The following is a 12414-nucleotide window of genomic DNA, read 5'->3' as shown; positions in this document are numbered from 1 at the left end:
TTTCATACCCACCTTAGGAGATGTACTGTGAGTGTGTTGAGTGGCTCCACTCAGTGCAGCCCACTACAAGTGCCAGCAATTCTTGAACGGAAGACACTTATGCAATCTACCAGTAATACAATTAATGCTTAGAGAAATGTAGTAACTCTCTGGTCTTTCATTAATTCACCACCAAGTGAGTATTTTACAATTATGCAACTTCACAATATGCTATAAACAACAGACAGCAGCAACGTCCCATGTTTACCAATCCAATCCCATTCCCACCAATACTGTAAATATTACTGATAATATTACACTTACAAATTATAAACTTCTGCCAATGTTTATAGGAACATATTTTAAATAAAAGCTCACTTCCTAACTACAATTAAGTACTCATTTCATAAACTGAAAGTAACTCCAATATGCAGAATAACTCTGCTTTTATGTTCCTGGAATCAACTTTTTCCTACTGTTTACGACATTTTTTATTGCGCCTGTCAAATTTCCTATGTTCACATTGTTAATTTTCACTGATTTTGCACTAACATAGTTTTTCCGTGCTTTACGCTTTTTAAAATTATGTTAATGGAAAAAAATCTGATGTAACTGACATAAAATGACAGTGCCACGGTGTAGGTATTCAAGTAGTGTTTACGAACATTATGCAGTTAAGTTTGTTGACACCAGAGCACCCTACTCAACAGATCTGAATTGGTAAAAGTCAGAACAATTCATGCTTCATCTCCCTCTACTCCATGCTCTACTCAGTGTGGTGGCTGATGGGAATAACAAGGTTCGTCTGAACGATGACCGATCACAACAGTTTTCGAACTGTGTCTACTGCACATGCACAATTTCATGATGGTTGTGATCGTCATGACACCTCGAATACCTTGAACGTGTTTTGTTGCTTGACCACTTGTAGCACTAGCTGACACCTTTGTTCTGTGCATTCCTCAAATGTTCCTGGTTCAAACAATGAAACACTGCATCAGTTCCACATTTTTCGATGCTTAGCAAAACACATTTGAACTTATTCTGGTTGTCAAGCACAAATACTTATGTAAATCTTTATTGGATAGTGAAATATTTCCTGATGATAATTTTGATGCATATTATGTATGTATATCACACATAAATTATGAAAATGTGCTCCTTTGACAAGTGTAAAAGCGGGATTTCACTGTATAAACAAGAGCTCAGTGAAGTTATGAGTGCTGCTGAGGAACTGTCCATCTGGAAACTGAAAAGCAAGCAGCGCTCTCGATAGAGTAAGTTGTCTTTCCTGGAAGAAGGCTACAGCTGCCCTACAAGATGATTATGAAAAAATTTCGCCCTTGGTGGTGCACATCTGTGTGCAGAAATTTGTGACAATTCCATCCATATGCATTTCTTGTGTTAGTATTATTAGTAACGCATATCTGTACTGCATTCCACGTAGTGACAACAATCTTTCGAGTTATTCAAGAAAAACATAAAAAAGTAACTGTTAAACACCCTGCCACCTGCCTTCTCACACCCCACCAGTGAGGACTTTTAGTATGCTGCATGACACTCCCTCCTACAACTGTACAAAATTTGTGATTACAGGGTTTTTTCCGCTAACTTTCCTTTGCTGGCTGAACTATCTATGTTATGTCAATTATTAAATAAAACTGTCACATACTGGAGATTTAATTGTTTGAAATCCACATCACTGATGAATGTAGTACACTGTTTTTCATATGGCATGTTTTGGGGAAGCCACTGAAAATACAGTATAACCCTGGTTTTATGTTCCTGGAATTAACGTTTTCCCGCCGTTTACGACATTTTTTATCACTCCCTTCAAATTTTCTATGTTCACAATGTTATCGCACCTGTTTTTACGTTAACATACAAGTAATTTTCCCGCGATTTACATTTTATGAAACAATGTTCATGGAGGAAAAAAACTGGAGTGATTGACATAAAATGATGCAGTCACATTGTTTGCCCTCAAGTAGTGTTTACGTACGTTATACGTTTAACTTTCGTGACACCAGGGTGCTTCACTCAGCGAATCTGAAGTCAGAAGAAAAAGGGATTTGTATCCTGCTGCTGCCAACCACAACTCGGCGTGGTGGCTGATGGGAGTAACTGTTTTGATAGAAGACGGAAGAATGCGCAACTTCTGAGGAACATTCATTTGTTTCGAGTCGATACTAACTTTATCTGTCAGTAATGTTTGCCACAATAAGTATTAACCTTAGTTTATTGCATCCACATTGTTTTGGTGTTAACTTTTACCCTGTGATAATGACGATATACAGAGGATATCCCCTTTTGTGAAGTGATCGAAGTCTTTTGTTAGTTGTTTCTTTAACACTGTTTGTTTCTGTCACAGTTTAGGATGGAAAACGCCGGTGCTGCCAAAAGAGACAGGAAAACCGTTTCTATATAAGAAAATGTCAAAATTCTGGAAGGAGTTGATGCTCACTGTGGAACACATGTTGCATTATCACAGAGTTTAGGAATACTGATATCTACATTGAACACTATTGTGAAAAACAGTGAGACAATTTTGGAAAGTGTAAGTAACGGTGGGCCAAATTCCAAAAACAATGAAATATGCCAGCTATTCGAAACACGAGAACTGGAAGAAATTACGAAGAACTGGTTTCAGGCAGCACATGCGTCGAATATTCCAATAAATGGTGTGATGCTGTGTGAAAAGTGCTGAAAGACACCAATGTACTTGGGATCGAGGACTTCACAGCATCAAATGAGTGGGCAGATAGATTCAAGAAGCGGTACAACGTAGTGTACAAAACTGTATGTGGCGAAGAAACCAGTGTGGACATAAAATCTGTTACGGAATGGCAGAGTGGCAGGTTACAAATAAAACTTAGCACATCTACACAGAAAAAGTGTTTATCTACATCTACATATATACTCTGCAAGCCACCTTGCAGTGTGTGGCAGAGGTTATTTCGTGTATCACAGTCATTTTCCCCCCTTTCCTGTTCCAGTCCTGAGTACTTAGCAGGAAGAATTACTGCCAGAAAGCCTCCGTGTGGGCAACTCACTAATTGTATTTTCACGGTCTTTTCACAAGACATACGTAGGAGGAAGCAATCTATTTGTTGGTCGTTCTAGGAACATATAACCACAACATGATGCAGAATGCCTCTCTTGCAGCATCTGCCACTGCAGCTGGTTGTTCATTTCTGTGATGCTTTCATGCTTACTAAATGAACCTGTAATGACTTGGCTCTGCAGTATTTCCCCTACAGTACTATTTGGTAAGGATCCCATACTAATGAGCAATATTCAAATACTGGTCAAAAGAGCATTCTGTAAGCTACTTCCTTTGCCAGTGGACTATATTTCCCGAGGATTTTTGCAATGGATCTCAGGTTGGCATATGCCTCTCTCTGATTAATTTCACACACTTTTTCCATTTCAAATCGCTCTGAACTCATACTACTACATATTTTATCAATGTGACTGCCTCCAGAGACTGCTCTGGAGCTGTGTTATTTTACAATAAATGGTTTTTCTGTTTATGTTCAAAATACCTTACATTTATTTATGTTGAGGGTCAATTGCCACTCCTTGCACCAAGCATCAATCCTCTGGATGTCTTCCTTCATTTTGCTACAATTCTCCAGCATCATGACTTCTCCATGTACAAAGCATCACCTGTGAAAACCCTCACGGAACCTCCATTGTCATATAATTGGTCATTTATATACCGTACAATGTGAAAAGTAATAGTTCTATAATGCTCCCCAGGGGCACGTGCAAATTTACTTTTACATCTGAAGACATCAGTCTTTTCAGAAGGACATGCTGCGTTCTGCATGTTATAAACTCTTCAGTCCAATTATACAGAAGGTCTGATATTCCATATGCTGATATTTTATTCATTAGGTAACAGTGTAGAACTGTACTGAATGCCTTTCCGAAGTTAAAGAACATGGTATCAACCTTTTTCCTGTATCTACTGCTTTCTGGGTCTTGTGGATGAACAGAGCTCAGAGCAAGATAGTTTCCACACAATCTTTAATTTTTTTTCTTCTCCCCCCCCCCCTCCCCCTGCCAAGAATCCATGGTTGTTCCTACAGAAGAGAATTTCAGTCTCCAGAAATGTCATAATTTGTGAGCATAAAACATGTTCTAAAATTCTACAACTTTTTTACAATCATCAGGAACACTGCGGTCCTCCAAAAACCTACAGTACACTGCTGCTGGCAGAGGGACATGTTCTTTTGCATACTCTGTGTACAATCATATTGGTATCCCATCAGGCCCAGCGATCTTTCTTCTGCTGACCAATTTCAGTTGCTTTCCTATGCCATGACCACTGATTTCCATATCAGCAATTTTGTTGTTCGTGCGATGATTGAAAGGAGGCATTACAGTGTGGTCTTCTTCTGTGAAATAGTGTTGGAAAAAGACCTTTAGAATTCAGCCTCTGCTGTGTCATCATTCATTTCAATGTCATTATGGTCCAGACTGTCAGGACAGATGGCTTTGATCCATTTACTGATTTAACATAAGATCAAAACTTCTTAGGATCATCTATCAAGTTGGCAGACAGAACTTTGCATTCAAATTCATTGAACGTTTCATGCATGAATCTCCTTACACTGGTTCCGGCTTTGTTTAACTTTTGTTTGTCTGTGAGGGTTTGGCTACATTTAAATTTGCAGTAAAGCTACCTTTGTTCTCATGGCAGTTTTCTAATACAGTTACTGAACCACAGCAGATCTTTTACAGGCCTCACAACTTTGCTCCGCACATACCTGTCCAAAGCTCATTGTACAGCACTCCTGAACTTTGTCCGTTAATGCGAAATACTGTCAGTGCTGGAGACGAAATTTTCATGCAAACCACTTGGGTAACCTGAAACCTGATTATGTTTGCTCTTTCTAAGTAGAAAGATCTTCTTGCCTTTCTTTGTATTTCTATTTACAGCCTTATTCAGTGATGCTGTAATGATCTTATCATCACTGATTTCCCATACTGCAGTCAAAAATTTTGGTTTTAACAGTATTATTATAATAATATTACAACAATAACAATACTACTAATACTACTACTACTACTACTACTACTACTACTAATAATAATAATAATAATAATAATAATAATAATGTTACATTCCATCCTGGATTTTCCATTGTTTAAAATTTTGGTTCTAGTTGTCACCAACAGATTTAAGATCTTATCGATGTTACCTTCACGATTAGTTCTCTGATTAACTGCTCAAGGTAATTTTGGGATAAAACACAGACCGGTTTTCCATGATTTTCTGTTCCTGCTACCTGTCCTAATAACTTTAGTCTACCAATCTGCTGTTGTTAAGTTAAAATCTCCACCCAAAACTGCAACATGAGCAAGAATACGCTTCATGTTTCCCCTTTACTGTTCCGCCACTAGTGCTACTGAGGCAAGGGATCTGTAAAAAACATATTACAATTCTGAATTTGTTTTTTGGGTTGGGGGGAAGGGGGCTGGGTATTTTATAAAACAAACTCAATTGAAATCTAGGCTGGAGACAAATATAGATTGCTGTTCACCGTTCAACAAATAAAAGAGGCACTGAAGTACACAGACTCATAAGGAAAGGGAATATTTACTCACTGAGCTTTTGGACTTTGACTTCTATTTCAGACAGCAGGAGACGAGAGAGAGAGAGGGAGAGAGAGAGTTCTACGAATGAGAACTTCGTCCAAAATTTCAGTTTGTAATCATCCTTTTCTATGTGCCTGTACATAGCTCTCCTCTTCTATTTGGCGTTCTGTTTAATACATACCACATTTACATACAGTAAATTGCTACCTGATCATCATCTGCCTCCTCTTCATTTGCCCCATCAACAGCATCTTCTTCAGCTCCTTCATTTTCTATTCCTTCATCTTCTGAGTCTTCTGAAATTTAACATTGGGGTATATTTAATATTACTTTCCATAATTATTTTTAAGAGTAGACAGATTAAAAAATTCTATGCAGTTTACAGTTTCGTAAAACACTACACCAAATGTGAACGCAATGAAACTACATATTGAACACTAAAAACAATAACGTATTGAAGGAAAATTCAATTGACAAAACTTATATAGAATGAGAATGGATTACTGGCTGGTACTTACCTACAGGAAGTAAATGTTTAGTACAGCTAACAGACAAATATGAAAGTAATACACTTCTTAGCTTTCAGAACTAATAGTTCCTTCCTGAGGGCAGAGATAAGGATAGGTTGGAGAGAGTTAAACGAAGGGCAGGTCACTCAGCCCACAGGATGAAAGGGAACCACCTGTGGTACGGACTAGGTAGGCCAGTAAAATTAGCCCCAAATAGGAGTCTGCCTTCCAAAAATTTGTGGAATTCTGAAAACTGTTTTTATCGCCCAAGTAGGGCTCTGATATGAGTAACTTGCATTTTCCCGGATTTCTGAGAGGAGCTTCAGTCGCAATGAAAAGAAAACTACCAAAATTTTGGACTTTATCAGGGTCTTTTTTTACTTCAAATTACTCTGAAACTAAGCGTTTAATCAAAAAAGTGAAGGTTGTCAAAAATGTGGAGCATTAAATTGTGCATCGACTGAGTACGAAAACTTTTCTGTTTGATTAAATTTTCCTATCGAAAGCCGCATGAGAAAATGATAATTTTTCACACTCTTAGGTAAACATTCATTTCACTGCTATGAAATGAGCAGCGTTTGGGAACTGACCAATTTGATGCAAAAAATTTTAGGAGAAAAGATATATAGTGTCAAATTTTGTTTTCAATAAGTCAAAGAAAGTGACAAAAAATCTATCTGGTACATAAAATTGCCATTATTAAATTATGTAAATCATACGATTAACAACCAACGTCAACTTTCTGTTTACATGAATTCGTGGCATCTTGCTTTGGACATGTCAGGGAGAACCATGCATTCATATAATTGATTTGCCTCGATGGACAATGAATCCAACCCTTTCAGTGCAGTTGCACAATTATGTTTGACCTCTCATGGGAATCTCATGAACGGGGACTGCGGATATGTGGCGCTAGGTGGGAATGTGGGTCAGCCAAGACAGTCCACGCAACTGCGATAAACACTGTGACCAGGTGGCGCAATGAGTAATGCAGGCACCTAGTAAGCAAGAGATCCCTGGTTCAAAACCCAGACCAGCACAGGTTTTCACTCATTGCTGCTGATTCTGCATGAAGTTCTGATGCAGCTGACATCAATATTTACTTCCCTTTCCTTTTCTACCCTCCCCCCCCCCTTTCCCCCTCCTCCTTCAATTTACATAATATGTATCATTGGTTTGGAAGGTAGGAGACGAGGTACTGGCAGAAGTAAAGCTGTGAGTACCGGGCGTGAGTCGTGCTTCGGTAGCTCAGTTGGTAGAGCACTTGCCCGCGAAAGGCAAAGGTCCCGAGTTCGAGTCTCGGTCGGGCACACAGTTTTAATCTGCCAGGAAGTTTCAATATGTATCATATTTGCAGATTCCACATGGTGTCTGTTCTTTCAGACATGTCTGAAAGAACAAACACAATACATCCATATAATTGATTCACCTCAGTGGGCAATGAATTCACCATCTTGAGTGTGGATGCACATTTATGTTTGACCTACTGTGGGAATCTCAAAGTACCGTATTTACTCGAATCTAAGCCGCACTCGAATCTAAGCTGCACCTGAAATTTGAGACTCGAAATTCAAGGGGAGAGAAAAGTTTTAGGCCGCACCTCCAAATCGAAACAAAGTTGGTCCATTGTAATATGAGACACAATTTAGGTCGAATGAATGACGATACAGCTACAGTAGTTTGGTTCGAGACGTAAGCTTAGCAGTTAAGCTTTACCAGGTAGCCATTGCTATGTGCAGGCGCTCCGTCCGTATTTGTACGGGTACCCTTCCTTTTTCACATGCTTCGTCTGGTTTGAATTGATTGCTTATTTTTCTTTGATCTGATAAGTGCCATTCTCTTTGTTATAGGTGTTTACGTCACTCTAAGCTGAAGATGCATTACTGTACTGTGTCATGCATTGTTTGTCGCAATCTGATGATAAGTGTTTACGGCCTGGCTTGCTTTTGTGTGTGCCACCGCCGCTTTTTTTTTTTTTTTTAAATAAATAAAATAAAATAAAAAAGAGAGAGAAGGGGGGGGGGGGGAATTGTCTTATTAGCGAAACAATGGCAAGAGACTGCTATTTGTTGTTACTTACACTGCTGCTTTCTTTGATAATGATCAACAAGAACCAAATAATAGACTATGTATGATAGGAGATGTTCTGAACGAGAGTTTAGCGAAAAATTTTCTCCGTTTGAAAATCTTTGCAGACGCCTCTTTAGTACATTACATTCTGCACAGAAATTAGAGTCATCTTAGATTTTAAAATCTAGTCAATTGCCGTGCTTCATTTCTGACTGTATCACTATTACACATAAGAATAATACGAATACAAACATGACATGATATGTATATTCTTCCGCGTTTGCTGTTGTCTCATTCCAGTTTCATAGTTTATTAGGCAGACAGAATTTAAATGAGATAGCAGCAAACACGAAAGAATATGTGGCAAAATGTTTATATTCGTATTATTCTTATAGTGAAGAGAATAATGCATGTGATTCACAATTCATGAAAGTTCCTATTAGCAACCATCTCTTTTCACAGGTAGGAAAAAATTCAGAACGTAGAGTTGGCCATATTAACAAACATCCCGAACAGTCTTGCCAGTCGGATTTTCGTAATACACTGAAACGCTGCAACATTCGAAGATGAACAATACGGAATTTGTATTTACTTCGATGGATAATTTATGAAAATGCAGTGGTCGAAACTCGGGGCGGAGGGAAAAAAGCTCGTCTTCCACCTTTTTTTTAAAAAAAATTTATTTACTGACGCAGAGGTTTCGGCGCCAGTATTTATCATTGTGCCTGCAAAGCATGCCTGTGTAGCGCTACATATATTCCACGGCAGAAGTTAGTTGTGGCGGCACCTACCAACATTTTTCACAACTTCCACTTACTTTGCACTCGATACTAAGCCGCAGGTGGTTTTTTGGATTACAAAAACCGGAAAAAAAGAGCGGCTTAGATTCGAGTAAATACGGTAGTGAGCATGGAGGACATGGATGGGGACTGCGGGTAGGTGATGCTAGGTGGGAATGTAGGTTGGTGGAGGCATGCCGAGATAGCCGTGGAAATGCGATAAACACTGTGTCTGGGTGGCACATTGGTTAACACAGTTGCCTAGTATGGAGGATATCCCATGTTCAAATCCCAGTCCAGCACACATTTTCTCTCAATGCAGATGATTTTGCATAAAGTCCCGATGCAGCTGACATCAATAGCCCCTTTCCTTTCCTTGCCTTTCTCCCTGCTCCAACTTCAATTTACATAATCAAATTTCCACTTTCCATTCAACGAATTTTTCCAATATTAATTTTTTTTAATTTTTTGCTGCTGGTACATAATCCCCGACAGACATATTATAAAGATAAAAGTTTTGAAAAGTATGGAATTAACAATATAAGGCTATATAATGAGTCAAAAACTGGTTTAAAAGAATAATAATGAAAATAAATACATTAGGTTTATAACCATCTTATTATGAATAAAGAAACTTAATTCAATTAACAATAAATGGTGTTGGATATGATTATACAAAACAGCCTTAAAGTAATAAAAAAATATGTTAATTTGGAGTACAATATTAATGTTTAGTTATGTACCATCAGTTTTTCTTAATTTTACAGTATTAATTCTTCAAACGCTTGAAGGATAAGAGTGCAAACTCTAACTTTTTCTGTTTCTTGTGTATAGATATTCTCAGATAAATCTCTTATTTGTTTTTCCCAAATGTCATTACCTGTGTCACTGTTATCAGTGTCAATACTAGGGATATCAGTTGAAACACTGGAGCAGGATTGGCCTTTGCATTTTTTGCAAAACTTAATGCTGTTTTTCTTGCGCCACATGTGGAACAAATAGCTTTCCACGGTTCTGCATTTGCTGCTTCTTTGGTAGTGGAAACTGCTAAGAAGTCGAATTCTGAAGGCTTTCAGCCTAATTGCAGTGGATCTAAAAGGTCATTTTTCCAAACTTGCACTAGCAAATACATACTCCAGAAGGCTGTTGAGCGGCTGCTTTTGTAGGAGGCAAAGAGGTAAGGTTGAATGATGTCTTTCAAAGATTCAATAGTGAACAACATTTAACAGCATTGTTTAATCTTCACAGTATGTGGCTGCTATAAACTTCTGTCCAGACTTATAAGTCGTATCAGGATAAGCACTGGAATTGCTGAATATCTCTGCAGCTTTCTGTACTTTTTTTTACATTTCCAATGCCTTGAGGAATTTTTTTTCATTTGTCAAAAAATGATGAAGTGACATCATAGCCACTGAAGGAATACATTAACAGAAAGTTTATCTTTCGATACTTGAGACAACTTGAAATTTAGGGTGCTGTAGACTATGACGTCTTGTCTTCCATTGCCTGGCTTCACTACAAAAATGTTGGGGGACAACGGGACTGAAGCAGTCAGAATCACGAACAAGTCAATGTCCTCCCCAATGACAACACACAGTGCCGAGCAATATCAACAGCAGTAGCTACAATTAGAGTATTGGTGTCCTCAGCGGTTTGCTTAGTAACGAAGTGCTCACCCTTAAGTTGTGCTATCAAATAAGCAAAAACAAACCCTTGGCCTTGGTTACTGACGTTTCATTCAGCATGACGGTTGGTGCAGTCTTTTTTAGTGATGCTTTGCAACTGTTCAGCTGATTTCACAGACCTATCAATTGTCACAACAGATTATCTTTCACACCAATGCTTGATGTAATCTGCATAATTCATAATTATGTAAGAAAATAGTTCTTTTGCCTCCCTAGATTAGATTAGATTAGATTAGTTTTCGTTCCATAGTTCCGTGCTGAGGAGATCCTCGTGGATGTGGAACATGTCAATCTTGACTAGTAAGTCTTTCAGGCTCCTTTTAAACTGATCTTTATTTGTAACTAAATTTTTTATGTTTACTGGCAAATTATTGAAGATGAGTGTTCCTGAGTAGTGGACCCCTTTTTGAACTAAAGTAAGTGCTTTTAAGTCCTTGTGCAGATCATTTTTGTTCCTGGTATTGTATGTATGAACTGAGCTGTTTGTTGGAAAAAAGAGATATATTATTTAGAACAAATTTCATTAATGAGTAAATATACTGAGAGGCAGTAGTTAGTATACCCAGTTCTTTGAAGAGGTTTCTACAGGACGTCCGTGAATTGACTCCACAAATAATACGTATTACACGCTTTTGGACTCTGAAAACTTTTGTTTGACTTGAAGAGTTACCCCAAAATATTATACCATATGACATTATGGAATGAAAGTAGGCAAAGTATGCAAGCTTTTTCATTTTTTTGTCGCCTATGTCTGCTAACACTCGAATTGCAAATACAGATTTGTTAAGGCGTTTCTGCAGTTCTGTGGTGTGCTCTTCCCAACTGAATTTATTATCAAGTTGTAATCCCAGGAATTTAAGACTGTCAACCTCTTCTATCTGCTCTTCTTTGTATTTTATGCATATGCTGGGTGGAAACCTCTTACAGGTTCTGAATTGCATATAGTGAGTCTTTTCGAAGTTTAATGTCAGTGAGTTGGCTTTAAACCATTTATTAATATCCATGAAAATATCATTAGCAAATCTTTCTAGAACTACACTTGACATACTATTTATTGCAATACTTGTGTCATCTGCAAACAAAACGAACTCTGCTTCTGGCAGTGTAACTGATGAGAGAGCATTAATGTACACAAGAAAAAGCAATGGCCCTAAGATGGATCCCTGTGGGACACCACATGTAATTTCTTCCCATTCTGATGATGACTGATGACTTAATTCACTAGTCCCTTGCACTGACACCCTTTGTTTCCTGTTAGTGAGGTATGAATTGAACCATTTTGCAGCACTGCCCGTGACACCATAGAATTCTAATTTACTTAAAAGGATGTTGTGGTTCACACAATCAAATGCCTTTGACAAATCACAGAAAATACCTGCTGCTTGTAATTTGTTATTTAATGAATTAAGTACATTTTCACTGTAGGTGTAAATAGCCTTCTTGATATCGGAACCCTTCGGAAATCCTAACTGTGTTCTTGATAATATGTTATTTGTGGTCACATGCTTGAGCAGCTGCCTGTACATTACTTTTTCTAAAATTTTTGAGAATGCTGGCAAAAGTGAAATCGGTCTGTAGTTTGATGGTATCTCTTTACCCCCTTTCTTGAATAGAGGCTTAACATCTGCATATTTTAGCCAGTCAGGAAATGTCCCAGTTATAATTGACTGGTTACACAAGTAACTTAGAATTGTGCTAAACTCACAAGAACATGCCTTAATTAACTTTGTTGATATTTCATCGTACCCACTAGAATGCTTTGTTTTTAAAGATTTTGTTATGGAT

General features: G+C 37.9%; 1 protein-coding gene across 2 annotated transcripts in view; it reads right to left on the bottom strand.

Annotated features, from left to right (window-relative positions):
• Positions 1-12414, bottom strand: part of LOC126248542 (DNA-directed RNA polymerase I subunit RPA1) — a 346647-nt gene that overhangs the window by 83527 nt on the left and 250706 nt on the right. For both annotated transcript variants that reach the window (XM_049949615.1, XM_049949606.1), the window contains exon 27: positions 5794-5882. In XM_049949615.1, coding sequence (XP_049805572.1) covers positions 5794-5882 — 89 coding nt within the window. The remainder of the gene's footprint in view (positions 1-5793; positions 5883-12414) is intronic.

The sequence above is a fragment of the Schistocerca nitens genome, chromosome 1 (genome assembly GCF_023898315.1).
Source record: "Schistocerca nitens isolate TAMUIC-IGC-003100 chromosome 1, iqSchNite1.1, whole genome shotgun sequence".
NCBI lineage: Eukaryota > Metazoa > Arthropoda > Insecta > Orthoptera > Acrididae > Schistocerca > Schistocerca nitens.
The sequence above is the reverse complement of the archived record's forward strand: the minus strand, read 5'-3'. Positions and strand labels throughout refer to the sequence as shown.